We start from the raw sequence: 20,310 nt of genomic DNA on the forward strand, positions 1-20,310 counted from the left end.
AGGATGTCATGATTGCAGGTAAAGTGGAATATAGTGCTACAACAGTGTAGTGCAATAGGGGCTCTATGTTAGCTACGACATCTGGGAATTGCAACCAGATGACATCTTGACTAGCTTGATTATTGTCACCTCTTGGTTGAATCTGTTAGTCCTAATTAGAGTAGATAGATTAAATTCAATTGATTTAATGGACATGCTCTGCTTGGGACTATAGCAACTGGATTTAGGCTTAACTGCACGCCAGTTCCATCTTAAAACATACAAATTTTGTGGCATTAGGACACATACACATTGATTCGTTTTATTCTCTTCTGCTCTCATTTTGAAATGGTAGGTGTCAGCAAACTGAGCACTCAGTAGAAAGATAAAATTGCTTGTAATCAAAACAAAATGCAAGAGCATAAATTGGGATATGGCAGCGAGTACAGAAAAATCACCACTTTGTTTTCAACTCATAGTCATGGTAACTCACAAATTGCTTTATATATTTGTCAAGCCTTTCTTCAAAGGAGCTAACAAAATAAAGTCTCTATTGATATGATAATAAACAGTAATGTATTGCTTTCCAGCTGACAACATTTTAATAGACAGGGTAAGTGGAAAGCTAGGCTGAAGCTACCGTTTTATACATCCATCACATTTCTACCAAATTAAGCTAGACTATTCAAGAGAAAAGGCTAGGAAATTAATCCCTTATTGGTATTAGCGGTAAGTAAAACACAAATACACTATTTTCCGGTTCACAGTTTCGAACCATAAAGCAAACGTAAGTGCAAATGACTTTGTTTTAATTCTGCCCAAGGCTCATCTAGCCAGTGATCCCTATCAAGACCATTTCAGTTTTCATCAGCGCTCATTTGATATGACTTCATCAGAATTTCTTTGCAGAGTCCTTAACTACATATAATATTCACCAGCTAAAGTTAATACATTGGCAAAAGGTCAGGATGGCTCCATCTTTGTTATTCCATCAACAAGTCAAACATTTTATGCCATCAAGATTATTTAAAAAAAAAAAACCCTAATTGGGATGTGGTTTTAATGCTGTGCAATGAGGGTTTTAAGGTTTGTATATAGTCCTTTCATGAATTTTAATGTTTTATGACTTTAAAAATAACTCTTATATTTAAATGTCTACTAATGATGATGTATAGTTTTAATGTATAATTTTAAAATATGGTGTTAGCTGCCTTGAGACCCTTTATTGGGATAAAAGTGGGATATAAATAAAATAAATATTTGTTGGGATTATTAATGGGTGGCATGGAATCACTGATTTCTTTAAAGGATGAAAACAGCAATTTAAGAATGTTTCACAAAGGGCTACAGAAATCATTAGTAACCTCCTTTACTCCAGAATTGTACTGTTACACAGAAATATTAATATTAATAATAATAATAATAATAATAAGACTTTATTTGTACCCCACTACCATCTCCTGAAGGACTTGGTGCGGCTTACAAGAGGCCGATCCCAAATACAACAATAAAAACAACAGCAACAATAACAACACAATAACTCAAAAAACAAAGCAATAACATTAACAACACGCAATGATGCAATTAAAAACAATGGCCGGGCCAAATGTAATAATTAAAATTAAAAGTGCTGGGCATGACAAGGTGGGGTTTTTGGAGGAGGATGGGCATGCAGATATCTTAGATCTCTGATAAAGTGCGTTGGGACATAATGCTAGGAGTTTCCTTATTCTGGAAAGGCACACTGGAACAGCCACATTTTCAAGCTCCTCCTAAAGATTGCTAGCAACGAGGCCTGTCTGATGTCCTTAGGGAGAGAGTTCCAGAGTCGAGGGGCCACCACCGAGAAAGCCCTATCCACACAAAGCACCTGTCCACACAAAGATGACACAGAAATTCCCACACTGAGGAGGGGATATGAATGGAGATAAATCTCTATTTTCTTTCTTTACTCAGCCTACTAATATGATGGTTTTTCCATAGCAATAAGCCATATGCCAAAAGCAATGAGAAGTGGATTTTTTTTTTGTAACCATGATGTCTTAGTTTGGCCCCTGTTGTTTCTGTAATGGTATCACTGAGGACAGACTGAAGTTCAATTTAGTTTATAGTTTGTTTCAAAGGCAGGGAAATAAAAAATGTTCACTATATTTTTCTGTGGAGATAAGGAGTCTCCACAGGCTGAGAAATCAACCATAGTAAAATTTCATGTCTCCTTCATAAAAGTGAGGCAAGTGTAAGGATGAGGAGAATAACCAAAATTCTTGTCTCTCCAGTATTTGGGAAAGAAGGGACTTGTATTATATAATTTAATAATCCCAGCTCCATTGGCTGCTGTTCATTTTCTGGTCCCAATTCAAGCGGTAGGTTCTTACCTACAAAGCCCTGAACGTTTTGGGATCCGCCTATCTGCGTGACCACATTTCTGTGTACGAACCCACACAATCTCTTTGATCATCTGGAGAGGCCCTGCTCATGCTCCCACCTTCCTTCGCAGGCACGATTGGTGGGGATGAGGGAGAGGACATTCTCGGTGGTGGCCCCCCGACTCTGGAACTCACTTCCCAAGGACATCAGGCATGCCCCAACTCTGGCAGTCTTTAGGAGGAGCCTAAAAACATGGTTGTTCCAGTGTGCCTTCCCAGAATAAGGAAAATTCTCAGCAATATGCCCTCAGAATGCACTTTACTACTGGTTTAGGATGGATTGCATCCCCTCATCTCTCTTTGAAAACCCTATACCAGTTATATCCTACCTTGTTCATGCCCTGCGTTTATTTTTGAATTTTTTAAACTATTACATTTGGCCCGGCCATAGGTTTTTAAATTCTTATGTGTTACTGTTTACTGTTTATTGTTTATATGTGATTTATATTAATTGTACCACATTTATTGTTTTTGTTTATTGCTTTTGTTTATTGATGTACTGTTGGGCTTGGCCTCATGCAAGCCACTCCCAGTCCCTTGGGGAGATGGTGGCAGGGTATAAATAAACTTTAATAATAATAATAATAATAATTAATAATAATAATAATAATAATAATAATAATAATAATAATAACAATAATAATAACTTGTTTAATTTGGCATGAAGAAAAAATTTGCAGTTTCCCTGAATTCAACAACATAGGAAATCAGGTTGCACAAAGTACAAAATGTCTGGCCAATATGCATCTTTTCTAAATGCAGCACTTTTGATGCATACTGTAAGACCTCTGCACATCTGTGGCCCTATATCAATATATACATTTATTCAGTGTTCACATACTAGCCAAAGCTTTTCAGGGGTAATCAGGAAGAATTACTGTGCCCCCATAAACTCCCTCCCAAAAGCAGAGACCATAATTCCTTTTTTTGCCCTGCCTTCTTCCTGGTAATGAAGAAAAGGAAGGGTTTTGTCCTCAGGGAGAACAAATAAAGCCATCTCTTCTTCTCTCAGGTGACAATGTAGAACAAGCACTCCATTGTCAGGGAGAAGGAGAGTAACAATCCTACGTTCTTCGAGGCAGTGGAACAGAGGAAGTTTGGTTACTCTTCACTGCATGGTGCAAAAAAGTAAAAAGGGTGGGTGGGAATAGTAAATGCTCTATTTGTACTGCAAGTGCGAAAAAAGAGCATCCTTATTACCTGTATGTTTGACATCCACAGGGGATAATTTCCAGGACCAGGGCTTCATGCATTCACAGAAGGTCAAGGTCCTGGAAATTATCCCTTGTGGATATTGGGACATTGCTGTTTATTTTTTCTCCATACGATCGATGTGCCTTCAAGTCAACTCTGAATTATAGTGATCTAGAGTTTTCTTGGTAAGACTTATTCATAGGGAGTTTGACACTCTCTGAGGCTGGGAGGATGTGGCTTTCCATAATGGACTTCTACCCCTATGTTAAAAGAGTCCTAATCCATAACTTAGACCACTAACTTCACTGTGTCTACTATTCTACTCCAGCCTAATGAAGACAGCATAGCACCAGTGATGCAACCATAAAACCAGTGTGCATTATACACCTTGATAAGATTTCTTGCCACATCAGAAGCAGAAATTCATTGAAATTACTAGTTTTAGTGTCTTCTTTGCATCCGTAGGTGACTGCTTTTTTTCCCAACCAAAGTTTCCACATTCTGAGCAATGTAGGGATGTAAATAATATTCAAAAAACAGTCCAATGCAAAAAAAGGGGTTACCTATGTAAAAAATGCAGTAATTGAGAATATTCTACATAAAAATCTCATACAGATGGTTTGCATAAGAAACAGCATTTTTTGTACAGGAAATAGCTTTTTCCTGTACATAAAATGTTTTTATAGCAGGCATATTTTTTCTGCACAGAAAATGCTATTTTCTATGCAAAACATTCCTGTGCAGGATGATTCCTAGAATGTATATAGGCTTCAAAAACAACAACAACAATGACAACTTTATTCTTGTATCCCACCTCCATCTCCTATGTGGTTTTTGAAGACTTTATTGCAGAGAAAAGGATGCTGCTGAATTGCTTATTGTGTCTTTTAAAATAAAATGTAGTGAAGAATTACACTGCTAGCAAAAATTACTCCTAATAATACTAATAATAACAAACTTTATTTGTATCCCACCTCCATCTCCCAAAAAGGGACTTGGGGCAGCTAACAAGGCAAGTGCAGCATAAACAGCAACAGTACATGAGTATAAAACAATATCACATTACAGTTATAAACAACCACTATCAATACATAAAATAAAATAAAATACACAATTTAAAAACACTTTACATCAATGGTTAAAACTAGCTGCCATCTATACACAACTAAAGTGCCAAAGTGTCAACTTAATATAGGCCCATTTTAGCCAACTCAAGGTCAAAGGCCAGTTTAAAAATCCATGTTTTTAGGCTTGAATGAAAAGTTAATCTAATCTCTTTTGGGAGGGTATTCCAGAGCCAGGGAGCCACTACAGAGAAGGCCCCCTCTCTCATTCCCACCAACTACACTTGAGGCAGCGGTGGGACTGAGAAAAATTCCTTCCCAGCCAATCTCAAAGCCTGTGCCGGTTCATAGAAAGAGATGCAATCTCGATGATAGGTTGGATCCAAAGCATATAGGGCTTTGTAAGTAATAACCTGCACCTTGAATTAAGCCTGGAAAATTGTTGGAAGCCAGTTAAGCTTCTTTAATAAGGGCATAGTATGTTCCCTATAGCTTGCTCAACTAGGCTTTTTTTTCTTTAATGAAGCAAAGTATGCAAGCAACCAATCCAAGGCTTCTATTATTTCAATATTAATGCAACAAAAAGCAGCAGCAATTTTAGTCTCCATAAAAATCATGCATTCCCATTTGCATAAAAAGTGCAAATACTCTTGTTAAAAATGTGCGAAAAACTCTCACCATCTCAATAGTTAGTATAAACCTAAAGGGGTCTCATTTCCCAATTGCAGATTTATTGCCCTACTATGAAGTTTTAAAAAATCATAAAAAAGACAACAGCTTAGTTTGATGACTCCAGTTATCAAACCAGTTATGTAACCCTTAGAATTAACCAAAAAAAAAAATACAGCTACACTATTATGAAGAATAGGTGATCATTCCAGATATTATGGTATCCAAGTATCAAAAAGCCAACCAGCTTGATAAGTTAACATTAGCTGAGTTAATGTCACCTTATCTTTCCCTCTCCCTTCATTGTGCATAATTTACCTTGGCCTCTTTCATTTTTTAAAGAAAAAAAATAGTGAGGGCCAAGAACAGTGAACAAAATCAAGGACACAAAAAAAGCAGGGGTCCAAGCTGAGGAGTTTTCTTGTTGAGACAGAAATCAGTCTGTCACCTAAAACTTGCAGCAAGGGGAGGGGAATATATACCTAGCCCAGCCTTCAGATCACGTACTTCAAAGGTAGAAGAGAATTAGAGTACTTCTATCAAAATGTATATGATTTTATTCTGCTGTGAAAGCATTTTCCTTTTAATTAAGTAGTTAATCCTGGGTTAATCTAATACATTCTGTTTATATGGCACTGAAAGATTAAGGTCAGAAATCCAGCTGCTCATATTGTCTAAAAAATGTTCCCTCTGGGTTGATTTTCTACCCAAAGCAACAATATAAGATCAAGTAGGTGCATAAATTTAGTTTGTCATCTATCTATCTTTTTATCTATCTCCCCTGTTCTTGCAAATATAAGCCTCCTTCCCTTCTTTTCGAACATATGAATGAGTTAAACAGTGCTAATGTAACTCACAAATGTATCTTACAGAATGCAGAACAATGTCTTAATTAATTCAATGGTACTTAATCCCAGATGTGTTCAGATTTTATGACTAGAAGCTTCATTCACTACCGTGATAGAGGTTCAGATGGCTTTATAAAAAATGGATAAGATTTTGATTTCAGCTTTAGGTTCTGAAGCCCTTTCCCTCCCCCTCAACTGGTTTAAATTGCTCACTCTGCTGAAAATGGAATAAAAGTTTTTAAAAACACCTGACCATGATGGATAGAAAAAGACTCCAATAAAGTGATTATATTTGGGATTCTTTCTTTTCTGGCAAAGAAGTGCCTGAGAAAGGCAAGTCAGCACACACATATGATACAAAAAGTCAAAAAGAAAGGTTCTTCTTTAAAAAGGAGGAGGAGGAGGAGGAGGAGGAGGAGGAGGAGGAGGAGGAGGAGGAGGAGGAGGAGGAGGATAATTCTAAACTTTTAGGACACCAATACCATAGAGCAACTGGGTGGAATAATTATGAAACAATCCTTCTAATGTTCTATGCAGTTCTACAAAAAACAAAAAAAATAGTAAGCTGCTAAACACATTAAACAAGCAACTGACTAATGACCTTATCACAGAGCAATTGACCAATGACCTTATCACAAAGATTACAATAATTGCCATGGATCATGGTGAATCTGGAGGGACCCATCAGGGGGTGTGGGTAACCCATCACCTCACATCACCTGATTTACTCGAGTCCCCATCCCATGCAGGGAAGCATTGACTGCCTGGTGGAACATGGGAAGCCTTCTGTGTTGCCACCATGGCGGCATATGTTGGTTTCACTATAGTTTACATATGGAGCCCTTTCAGAAGTTTCTCAACTCCATGGGGTGGGAGCCAGTGGGCTCTATGGGTAAACTATAGCTGAACTGGCTTATGCCGTTGAAATAAGCCCTATCTGATGAAACCATTAGGACAATTGGATTCGGGGTTAGTGGCTGATGCAGACATGTCCTAACTCTACTTGCACAAAACAGGATTGAGAAGACTGATGTAATAATACTATATAAAAGCTCACTGTAGAATTTCTACTTCCCAAAAACACTGAAAAGAGTGTGTGAAATTATTTTGATCCTATACACTGCTTATCTCAATAGCTCCAAGGTCTCCAGTCAGAAGTGTGAACTCCAAAATCTGAACTCTATGATTTCCCCATTGAAACAGAACATTCCAATCACTGCTCCACATTGGTTCAGCCATATTATGTGTCATCAGCAATATATCAATTTCAAACATTACTCCCACATAAGACCCTTATCTTACTGCCTTAACTGTTTTGCCTTTCATTTTCTTTTTTTAGTAATATAAATTGTGCAAAGGAAACCATGAAGGATCTGATCATGCTTTCTTCTGTATCTAGAGACTCCTATCAAATTAATCTTCCTCTGAAACTAAATCACTCTTCAATTCTTCCTACTTACCGTTCAAAGGAAAATCTTATCAATTCTTTTGAATCTTCTCCTGTCATTCCTAATTTCCCTTCTGCATTTGAGCTAGGACAATCAGGACAGCCTGCAACATTCAAGGTCTAAGGGCATTAACATCGATTTATGTAACAACAGCAAACGATTTCCAGTATTATTTTCAATCCCATTCTTCATACTACATTCACTTTGTTTTGACTGCTGCTGTAGACTGAGTACATGTCTCCATTGAACTCTGCACAAATGATGCCCAGACCTAAGCAGTTACAGGTTAATTTATAACAATCTAGTCCTGTACATTAGTAGTTCAATTTCTTCCTTCCAACACACATTACCTTGCATTTGTCAGCATTGATTCTGATCTGTCAAGGTGCTGCCAGGTTGCTTGGCTTTATTAGTTCCCTTGGCACTACTTCAACTATCCAGGATAATTTGTATCATCTGCTGATTTGCTATGGCACTCCTCTCTTCACAATGTGTTTTTAGAAAAGCAGCTCAGTAATAGGAAATAACCCACTGTTAGGACAAAGTGTTTCTGAATATATACAGTGATTTCTTCCCCTCGTGTCCATGTCTCACTCTCTGAGTTTCAAAAGGTGAAGGAAGTGGGATGACAAAAAGGAAAAGAAAAAGAAAAAGGCAGCACCTTTGAGACTGATTTTTATTATCACATGAGCTTTCATGGATAAAAAACCTTTTTTTTTTCGGATGTAGATGTATTGCATCCTAAAGGCTAGAGGAATTGAAAGGGGCCATAACAGTCAATATCAGAACACAGGAAACAGTCTCAGAAGCCTGACTAGTCATCCTCATAGTGTTCTCATACAAAATGACTTTCACTCTCAAAATCCTATTACAATGGAGTTGTGGTGTAACAGTGATACAGTGAGAGTAAGTGTCCACAATATGTCCTACTCTTCACAGAGGAGATAGTTACAGTGGTGGTGCCTTTCAGGAATCTTCAATGCACAAGACACTCACTTCTTGAACAAAGTTGGTGGGTCATAAGCTCTGAAGGGCGGGAGCTTTACTTAGGCGATCCCTCGTTGGACGAGTAAGATGGTCTTCCATTATGGATTTCCTTGTGGGCCCGTATGTGGCTGTGGAGCCCTATTCTTGCTCTGCATCTTCTTCTGCAGTGAGGGCATTGGTTTCCAGGTGGAAGGTGGTCCCGGTCGGGGTTGGCTTGACGCGCCTTCCTCCTGGCACGTTTCACTCTTTCACCCTCCACTCGTGCCTCCTCAAATTCTGCAGCACTGCTGGTCACAGCTGTCCTCCAGCTGGAGCGCTCAAGGGCCAGGGCTTCCCAGTTCTCAGTGTCTATGCCAGAGTTTTTAAGGTTGGCTTTGAGCCCATCTTTAAATCTCTTTTCCTGTCCACCAACGTTCCGTTTTCCGTTCTTAAGTTCGGAGTAGAGCAACTGCTTTGGGAGACGGTGGTCAGGCATCCGGACAACGTGGCCGGCCCAGCGGAGTTGATGTTGGAGGACCATTGCTTCAATGCTGGTGGTCTTTGCTTCTTCCAGCACACTGACGTTTGTCCGCTTGTCTTCCCAGGAGATTTGCAGGATTTTCCGGAGGCAGCGCTGATGGAAACGTTCCAGGAGCTGCATGTGACGTCTGTAGACAGTCCACGTCTCACAGGCATAGAGCAGGGTTGGGAGGACAATAGCTTTATAGACAAGCACCTTGGTCTCCCTACGGATGTCCCGGTCCTCAAACACTCTCTGCTTCATTCTGGAAAATGCTGCACTTGCAGAGCTCAGGCGGTGTTGTATTTCGGCGTCGATGTTGACTTTGGTGGAGAGGTGGCTGCCAAGGTAGCGGAAATGATCAACATTTTCTAATGTTACATCATTAAGCTGTATCACTGGCATTGGAGAGGGGTTGGCTGGTGACTGCTGGAAAAGCATCTTGGTTTTTTCAATGTTCAATGACAGGCCGAGCTTCTCGTATGCATCTGCGAAGGTGTTTAGAGTGGCTTGTAGATCTTCTTCTGAATGCGCACAGACGACATTGTCATCAGCATACTGGAGTTCTATAACAGATGTTGTTGTAACCTTGGTTTTGGCTTTCAGTCTGCTGAGGTTGAATAGCTTGCCATCTGTCCGATAGATTATTTCCACTCCGGTGGGAAGCTTCCCATCAACAAGATGAAGTATCATAGCGAAAGACGCCTGTGCGTGGGTTTTTTTAATGTGTGGAGGTCAGTGCACAACTGATCAACACACAGACTTCACAGAGTGAGGTTCCACTGGTGATGTAGTTTACCACAATGACCGTGGCTTCTCAGTCTGTTGCAGCCTTCTTCCGCCTTTGCAGCCGTTGTAACATGTGCCATGTTATCCTCCGCCTGCTCCGCCGTTGAGGTCTTTGGGTCTTCGGACTGTGCTTGGTCTGGAACCTCCCCCGCAGCCACTCCTGGGAGTGCACGACTCCAGTTGTTGTGCCTACAGGTTCATCGGAACGCGCAAGCCCCCTCACCACGACAAGGTGACAGTCCATCGAGGGGGAGCAACCTACACCACACTACTGAACCGAACTGAAGGCTATTAAATTAAGTTCTAGTCCAAGTCAAGGTAAAATCACAGTCCAACTGAACAACAAGCCAAGGGAAATCCAAAACTATAGTCAGGGAACACACAGGTCACTAGTTTTTCTGGAAATAATCTCTTCTGGAATTTGTTTTGTCATAAGTTCTGAGGTTTAGAATTGCTAGGCCAGGACTATTGCGGGTTCAGACATCTCAGCACCACATTGTGAGACAATGAGATGACCCTGTTATGTTGTAAATCTATACACATTCAGCGCTTGCTCTTTTTATTCCTCTATTCTCACCATTACATTCTTCATCTAGCAATATAAAAATCTGGATAAACTACCACAGAAAGAAACTTTGTTCTCATTGTTGTTTTGCTTAGTATAGGAGTGTTATGAATACAATGAGGAATAAGGTATTTTGAAGCAATGCTGGAGATTTCATTTATAACAAATAATTAAAACAAGGCTTGTTCCTCTGTATATCTTGTTCAAAACACATTTCTGCACCATTTGAAAAATGAACTACAGGCGAAAAAGGGACTGCAAGGGTACAAAAACACCATGGAAGGTACATGTGGCTCACAGACTGCACTGGTGGCCCCATTAATGCAGGGCTGGCAAAGGGAAGTCAAGAAAATAAAAGTAAATAATTTGTGTAAGTATAGGTCTAACAACAACAACAATTCGTGGGGTAGTAATTTCAGAAACAGACATTGGGATGTAGCTTTCAGTAGGTTCTGGGAAGGGATTAATGTTTTAACCAATTTTGATACAAATATGGGACAGCAACAATAATTCAGTACTTCTGCTCTGATGTGTAATACAAATTTATAGCATAATTTCCTCTCAAATTCTATTGAGTTCAATCATACTTTCCTCCTAAGTGTTTTTCAAGAATAATTCACCTAATAAGAATGTTATTATTTTCATAATCTTGGCTTCTTCAGATCTTGCCTTATTACAGTCATTTACTATATGTGTGGCTGTGAGTGCACAGGTTTAATTGTACACACAGTTTTAAATGTCTTGCATATTATTTTAATGGATCTAGCAGGAAAGAGGGGGAAGGCTCCCAAGCTGGTTAAAATTGAATTACTACATGAATCTTTTGCTGGCAGTTTAGAGAGAGAGGTAAGATGGGGCAGAAATTAAATTGGTTGTGATAGTGATGAAAAGTAGTATGAATTTACATTAACAAGGATGTGTCCAAGTACCACTTAGTTCTATCCACTACCATTCACAAACAGAAGAAGACCTGTTTTGCTTCCCTCTCAACTACCCTTCTACAGACGCACAAAAGAGGAATACTTGTATTATGGATGCTAATTCTATTTTATTATTGCATACAAGAGCAAGGAATTTCCAAAATGTTCTTAAGAGAATTTTCAGATGTCAAAGTTTTCAAGATTTTTTTCATTCTTTCTTTTCATTAAGGGAATCAGTAAGTTTGTGGGGGTTTTTTTGGGGGTTTTTTTTGGGTTTTTTTGGAACAAAATGCCATGTACAAAAGTACACAAAATAACTGTTTTGCTCTTGCTTCTACTGGTAGGAAAATTGCAAGTATTTCATATAAACCATGGAAACAAGGACCTTCTGCAGTTTTGCCATCTCATTTTGACTTTAAAGTGGACAGCACAAGTGCTTTCATTTATTTTTGTTTGTAAAACAACTGAAAAGTAAAAGTCAAATCATAATACAGAAACATTCACAATTTACATGATACCTTTCATTTTCTTGAAGCAGCTCACCTCCCTTTTTCCAAGTAATCATCGCTCTAGGAGAAGCTTTTGGCTTGCACTCAAAATGAGCTGTGCTGCCCATTAAAAGCTGAAGCAGTTTCTTCATTGGATTTTTAGAGAAGTCAGGAGCAGATGCTAGAAGAAGAAAAATGCATTATTAAGTATAAAGCACATTTTCTCCATCACGTTGTCAGCAGACTCCACAATTCTTGTTCACCCCCTCCCTTCTTTAAGTATTGAAGAATCTGAAAGTGACACCCAAGCTCAGAAAATGCAGTATTGAGCAGAATCTGTACATTAAAATGCCTCTTAATTGAACTGGAATGAAGCACATGCTACACTGATTGAACATAACGAGAACAGCACTGGATCAGACAAACAGTCTGGCTAAGTCCAGTATCCTGTTACTCATGTAAATAGATCTTTAATTTAATTTGGGACTCAGGTTTACTAGCTAATCTAGCTTTAAATGAGTTGTACAAATGTATTAAGTGTTGCAAAATGAGGAATTGAATTCAGCACAGAAAGTTGTCAAACTGATAGCCATGTAGTAAATGTTCAATCTAACAACTTTGTTTAGACTTGGTTGCTTTGAGTTTTCTGGGCTGTATGGCCATGTTCCAGAAGCATTGTCTCCTGACATTTAGCCAGCATCTATGGCAGACACCCTCAGAGGTTGTGACCTCACAACCTCTGAGGATGTCTGCCATAGATGCATGTGAAACTTTAGGAGGGAATGCTTCTGGAACATAGCCATACAGCCTGGACAACTCACAACAACTTAGTGATTCCAGCCATGAAAGCCTTTGACAATACTTTGTTTAGCCTTCCACCTATAGCCCTGCTTCAATTGCAATACTGTATTTTAAATAGAAAAAGGGAAGCAGTTACTTACAGTAGAGAAATAGAACCTTGCCTTCCTTTGATACAAAATAGCCAATGTGTTAACCAAAAAGGCACATGGGTGTAGTTTTTCTGGACCACTGGAAAAGTTCACTGGATTACTCATACTCCACAGCACAAATGGGACAGTATTAACCAACTAAAATTAATGGCGAAGAATAGAGGTCTCTAAAGGTGTTCATATGAGCGGTTATTTAATGTAGGGTACATCTACACTGTAGAATTTAGGTAATTTGACTCTACTTTAATTGCCATGGCTCAGTGCCATGGAATCATGGGATTTGTAGTTTGGTGAAGCACCAGCTCTCTTTTACTGAGAAGGCTACAGAACTTGTAAAAGTACAGCTCCTATGATTCCATAGCACTGAGTCATGATACTTAAAGTGGTTTTGAAATGTATTAATTCTACTGTTTATATGTACCTGTTATTGGTACCTCTGTGATTCTTATGAACAGGTGGCAGTACATGGCTTTAAAAACACAGTTAAAACTGCACAAGTTAATATTGGAGCTTCTTTCACTTGCCTTATCAATGCAAAAGGATGCTTGTCATTTGAATTCTCCAGGAGCTCTGCCAGTTCAGCACTCTGCTTTGATAAGGGTCTGTCATTTGTTTCCAAAAGCACGCCAGCATCACCTCTTTGACTAAATTATTGGCCCTGTGTCCACAATCAAAGACGAGGGCACAGGAAGCCACCTTATTCCTTTTAAATGACATTGCTCTCCCAGGAATACCAGGGCTGAGATACAGAAGGTCAGAGCTACTGAGTAATGTGCTGAGCCAATGTTGTTTCCAGATCGTGTGATTAGTTTTAATCTCTGGGCCTGTATCCAAGCCTTTGTCTCTCTTTGCCCCCTAATTAATAATTTATCCTGTGTCCTTGTTTTAAAGCTGTGAGCAATTGGGCAGTAAAATACAGGAGGCTACTATTGCTTCTTCTTCCCCACCCTCCACCAGGTGAATAAACCACTCAGCAATGCAGGTAAAATTGCTTGCTATTGTATTTTTAAATTTATTTTTATTTTTTAAAGATATTATTAATAAAAATAATACAGGAGCTAAAAGAATAGGAAACATTGATTCAACAACATCAACTGCAATGGTAAGATGGACTGGAAAATGTAGACTTACCTACAACTCTGAGATCAGCACTGGAATATATAGTGCCATGTTTGTTTTCTGCTACACACTGGTATATGCCAGAATCTGTCAAGTTTAGATTTGTTATGATCAAAGCCCCGTTTTCAATTTGTATTCTTCCCTGGACAGTAAGAGCAAAAGTTACAAAAATACACACCTTTCAAATAACTGAAACTTCGACAGCAGATGATATTTTGCCTGAAGAGCTATACACTATACCTTTATCAAATCTCAAGAGTTTAAACACAGTTTAACTGATGCTTATGTCAGTTGTGGAGTTTTTGGCATGCTTTGGCCAAACTGTATAATGTAATAATAATGGGTTTTATAAGATACCAAGCTTAAATTGCTATCCAGCTGATATAAGCCTCCAACTAGAACACCAGCTTTGAAAATCCCTTTTCAAATTCTGAGAAAATTGAGTTAGAGCTGATTGTCAATGTGGTTTATGTCTAACAATCCTGGGATCATCTCACTTTAATTTTGCTGCTTAAAAGCATCAGTACTTGTACAAAATATTTTCACAGGGAGGGAAAAATTACATTTGGTTCCTCAAAACGAAATTAATAACATAACTTCTGAGACTGCATGTGGCCTATTCCAAGTCTTCTGCAAAGAACTGCCCGGCGGAGCTGTTTTGGGTTGTTAGATTATTACACGCTGGTCCTCAAGGGGAAAACTCTGACCACTCAACGGTCCACTGTGAAGAGTTTGACAGCTCTTTTTTTTTAAAAAAAAAGTCACTCAGATTTGTTCCAACTTAGATGCTGTAGTTCAGGCCTTTTCAACCTGCAACCCTCCAGGTGTTTTTGACATCAGCTCCTAGAATTCCTGAAGCTGTCTAGGGCTTCTGGAAGTTGGAGGCACAAATACCTGGAGGACCACAGGTTGAACAGGCCTGCTGTAGTCATACAATGCCAGTAGATGTAACTGGGCCTAACAGTGGACATTCACCCCGCTCCCCAGATTTGTACCGCTGACCTTTTGGTCAGCAAGTTCAGCTGCTCAGTGTTTTAACTCACTGAGCCACCGCTCCCCAGATCTCTCTATAGCAACTGCTATATCCCAAACAGAAAACTTTGCATGAAATGTAGATTATGTACTGTTGCAATTAGCAAAAGACTGTTATTTTACATTTATCACAATCATTACAATCATCACCATTATCATCTTTGTTTACAAGTCAGCCTTTTCCCCAAACCTGGGACTTGAGGCAATTAAAACAAACACATCTATAGAAAAATCACATAAAATGTTTGTTCATAATCTATTTAATTTATCAGTAACTTAAATATACTTAACAAGATGTCATTAAAAGTGATAAAAAAGCAGTTTAAAGTAAGTAAAAATAAAAGAAGTACTCTATTAAAAAGCCTTGAAATCTGAAAAATTAATGGGAAAAAGGTCTCCTGATGGATGATAGTAAGGCGGGCCACAGCCAGGCCTTGCTAAGAAGGAAATTCTACACTACAAATATTACAAATATTATGACAAATGTAAATATTATTGAAGTTGAATATTATTTCTTTAATGCTCAGAAAAGGATGCTTTAAAAAACTAGTCTTTGCTTTTAATATTGTACTGGCTTTGAATTATTATAAGATGAATACAGAATTTTGGATATATTTACAAAATATAAGGATGTGAATGTTAAAAGCACCAGAAAGAAATTACTATGTAATGAAGCAACTACTGAGCATTTGGTCACCTAACTATAAACATAGGACAAAATGAGAATCTAGCTGAGACAGAGTGAGAAAAAAAACCCCAGAAATTTGACTAGGTTCATCTAATTAGTAGAACCACCTAGATCATGCTTGGTGGCAAGTACTCCGTCCCCAAAGACCAATTAAAGTCTTATCTTTCAGGCGGCCAGTGAAAAGACTAAGGAAAAGCTTCTCTGTTTGGATGAGTAGTAGCCTTGAACAAAGACCAGTAAAACTTCGCTCTAATTGGCTAATAACAAAAGATCTGTCAAAACCTCTTTCTACTTGGCTGGCAGCAAAACACCAGTGAAAGTTACTCCTGATAGGCAGAGATGAACAGATGGCTGGAGTTTGAAACAGTATAAAAATGGATTCAGATAAGAGGGAGATAGAGGCCTTAAACCTAGAAGAAGAAGGGAAAGGGAGAATGATAGCAGCTTGCTTTCTTGTAACTGCTTGTAATAGACTGCACCCATAGCTATTTTTAAGAACTGCTGGCTATGCTGTTCCCAAGATGTACCATATATAATCCCTGTGATAGTCTGGCTATTACACAAAAGCTTCTTTTCAGAAATATAAACACATGGCTCTGTTTTATGCAGAGATAGCAATGGAAATGGGAAGATGTTTGTTTGAGATATTTAGAATTTGGCCCCCTTTACACTGCCACATAAAATCCAGATTATCTGCTTTGGACTGGATTATATGGCAGTTTAGACTCATATAATCCAATTCAAAGCAATAATGTGGATTACCTGATTTGATAATCTGGATTATATGGGAGTGTAGAAGGGGCCTTCCTCAAAAGATGATTATCTTCAATTAAAGTTTTGTGTAAGATGTTTGATTCTTTATCAATAATATAATATCAATAGATTGAAAAGTCTATGTTCTCCCCCAAGAAGGATGTACTTATGTATGTTATGGATCTGGAAATGCAAACAAATTGCCAAACAGCTTACAAAGGCACGTGTTTATTTCCCCATGTCAAATATTCTGAAATTCCAATGCTAGGGTTACTTCAGGGGGATATTGACATTGTGTCTGTCTGTTAGGACAAAGCCATTATTCACAAATTTGGAAGTTTAGGTTAGCAACCTGGTAGACTGGGGAACATTCTCTTTAATATCTAAGCTTTTGAGCACATTCAATTAGCCTTGACTACAAGAGCAGGTTCATTTTTCTTATCTATTTCAGATCATGATTCTCACTTGGGAACTTCAAAAATCATTTCAAAGCTATGGAAGGATTTGTCATTATGGGATATAGATAAATGAGGGAACAGACAGACAGTAACAGATGCTGACTCAGCATGGAAGGGAAATATATTCAGTAAAAATGGTAGTGAACATTTTTCTTCTGAAAGAATGCAGGCCAAGGAGTTACCTGAAAATGTCATAATGGTACTTAAAATTCATAGTTCATAATGAGTTGAGAACACCAGCCTTTAAAAATAAATGTACAAATCTCTTGTCTTGGTTAATACATAGATATAGGGTAGTATGAAATTAACTTTATGATTTATAACTTTTTGTACCACTTCAATAATAATAATAATAATAATAATAATAATAATAATAATAATAAAAACAAATAATAAATGTGCAATCTTTTATATATCGTTTCAAATTTTACAAAATTGCTGAAATAATAGGGGTGTTACTCCTCATAACTTGTACCAAATTTGTTAAACTTGAGCATACAAATCAATATTAGAAACATGCAGGAAAGGGTTTTCTGGGAAGGGGGGGGAGGAGGCAATTTGAGAATTGAAACACTCACCAATAATTTTTGTTAAGATTCTGTAATTTTCAGATGCCTCCCAAGGTCAGTTTAATTTTTAGTATAAGCATTAAGCAACTTTAGTAAAGTTGAGAGGACATTAAGTGCTTTTAAAACCAAGGCTGTTTTTGTTTTGTTTTTTGGCTCAGTCACCATAAGGAAAGACAGCTGGGGGTGGGACTAGTAGAGCTGGATGGGAGACTGAGAAGACATCATTCTTGGAAATGTATTTGTACGGTACCCAGTGGCAGAGAATGCAAAAGGACATGCCCTAAACTACATTTCCCAGAATGCAGTGCTGCAATGAGGACTAAAGTAAGTAAATAATAGCATAAATCTGTGCTAAGTTGAAGTTATGAAGTTAACTATGTGTCATATAGACAGACAGACATTCAAGGGAATTGCTGTTGTCGCTTTTTTGGAGAAGAAACTGTTTTTGTCTAAACTTTTAAAAATCCGTAGATGTGTGAATCTTTCTGAAACTTCTGGGGATTGATGCTCCGGATTATCTTGTGCATTGTATATAACATTCAAGTAGATAGCACTTATAGTTTTTTTAATTGTTTGTAAAAAAATCCTCCTAAAATTAGTTGAGTGTAACATTCTGGAATTTGGTGGGCTAACAGTGGAAAATGTGTGGTACAATTATAGTAAGTTTCATCACAATAGCTCTAAAAATGAGGGAGAAATGAGCCCCACTTGTTCAATTACTTAACGAAAAAAGTAACAACATTTTGTTACTCTTGTGCACTCCCTGTAGCCAACCCTGATTAACCATCCAGCCACAGCTCTTTGAACCAACCAAAGTTTCAGAATACTTTTCAAAAGACGTCCCAAGTAGAGCCTATTACAGCAATCCAAAAGGATGTAACTAAGGCATGCACCACCATACCCAGATATGGTGTCTTAGGAAAAAAGCACAGTTGATACTCAGGTTTAAAATGTATAAAGGCACCCCTGATCATTGGAGAAACCTGGGCCTCCAGTTTCAACCCCAAGTTCAGGAGTAACCCCAAACTGTGGTCCTGTGGCATCAGGGGGAGTGTAACCCCATCCAGCAGAGACTGGATCCTTATTCCCTGATCTGTCTTCCAGCTGATCAAGAGCATACCTGTGTTGTCTGGACTAAGTTTCAAATTGTTTGTCCCCATCCAGTCCATTACTGATGACAGACACTGATGTAGAACCAAGACAGCTTCCTTGACTTTGGGTGGAGTAATATAGTTGGGTGTCATCTGCATAGAGACTGAAAGTCCTTGCCACTTGTCTGCTGAATTCTATCTGGCATTTTATTATCAGTATGGAATACTGATAGAATCATTCCAGAAGTTCAAAGTGACATTTGTAGATAGTCCATGTTTTACAGACATACAATAGAGTTGGAAGGACACTAGCTTGAAGTCAGCTGTTATCAACAGTGCTATGGATTTGGAAGAGGCTCAAATAGATGGTGAAAGGGAGAAATGTGCAAAAAGGAAGATGTGTCAAGTAAATGCTCGCTGGTACTGCCTTCTATCTAGAAATCTGTGTCCTTATTGTGAAAAACCATGTAGATTAGAATAGGTTTCTACAGTCACTTATGTGCTTATTGCCATGGAATACATTCATACTCAGTGGAAAGTGATTGCCTATTATGATCATGGTGATATCTGGATCAGTCAAAATACAGATTTGAAAATTCAGTCTGTGTTGGATGGTGTTTTACTTCCAGTTAGGGGCAGGGACAGGGGATAATATATTCAACCCTGAGCCTAGAAGCTTGGATTTCAGAATAGCCAGGAATGCAATTGCATAATTAAGATTCATGTAATAGTTGAAACCATTCCTAGGCCCCTTCTACACTGCTATATAGTTCAGATTATCAAAGTAGATAATCCAGATTATCAAAGCAGATAATCCAGATTATTTTATATGAACTCGATTGCATGAGTCTACACTGCCATATAATTCAGTTCAAATCAGATAATCTGGATTTTATATGGCAGTTTGGAAGGGGGTGTTGTAGTTCAGCGTGTTGGTAGCGTTGCTACTCCTGGTAGCAGGGAGAAAAGGTCTGCTCAGGAGTCGGAGTGTGAACAGCAGCATAAGCGCATTAGGGAAATCATTATGGCCCCAAGTGATACTGACACGTTTCAAGGCTTCTCTGATTGCGAAATGGGGGATGGGGAAGAGAGCAGAGGTGTAAAGAGGGCTGCTCGCGATCCGGAGTCTGAAAGGGAATTGCAGAGGAAGCGCATCCGGGAAATACTTAGTGCGCCAACAGAGGATGAGGATTTCCTGGGGTTTGAAAGGAGTTCTGGGTCTGGGAGTGATATGGAAGAGGAGGGATTGGATTGGATCCGTGTTCAACAAATAAGGGACATTTGTAACCAACCCACCTCCAGTGAGGAATTTGAGGGGTTCACTGAGGATTGGCAGCCAGGGACCTCTTGGCAGGATCTAAGTCTTAGCAGATGTTGGCAGAGGTGGAGGGATGGACGCTCAGATTTAGCTGCAGGGTTGGGGGCAACTGAGAGTGATGAAGAAAGGGTGGGGAGCTCATCAAGCTCTGATGAAGAACTTTGAGATAAAAGTGGGTTCTGTTTGCATGATACTTTGCAAAAGGCAAAGCGTCTTTATTGCACATAACTCTTTCTACTGCCAACTCTTGAATTTGGGTCCTTGGGCTACAGCTTCGTGTGTTCCTGAATTCCTGTTCCTCGGTGATTCCTGCATTCCAGCATTTGTTTACCAATGGCTTGACTAAGAACCAGTTTGACTATCGTTTTTGGCTTTCTGGACTTTAAACTTTTATAACTTTGTGTTTGAACAACTCCTCATTTTGGGACTTTGTTTTTCCATTTTCTGTGACTGTGT

General features: G+C 38.7%; 1 protein-coding gene across 1 annotated transcript in view; it reads right to left on the reverse strand.

The window, feature by feature from the left end:
- Nucleotides 1-20,310, reverse strand: part of CNTN3 (contactin 3) — a 247,868-nt gene that overhangs the window by 57,303 nt on the left and 170,255 nt on the right. The window contains exons 8-9 of the mRNA XM_060766333.2: nucleotides 13,958-14,087; nucleotides 11,907-12,057 (exon numbers count right to left, since the gene is read on the reverse strand). Coding sequence (XP_060622316.2) covers nucleotides 11,907-12,057; nucleotides 13,958-14,087 — 281 coding nt within the window. The remainder of the gene's footprint in view (nucleotides 1-11,906; nucleotides 12,058-13,957; nucleotides 14,088-20,310) is intronic.

This window comes from Anolis sagrei, chromosome 2, assembly GCF_037176765.1.
Source record: "Anolis sagrei isolate rAnoSag1 chromosome 2, rAnoSag1.mat, whole genome shotgun sequence".
Lineage (NCBI taxonomy): Eukaryota > Metazoa > Chordata > Lepidosauria > Squamata > Dactyloidae > Anolis > Anolis sagrei.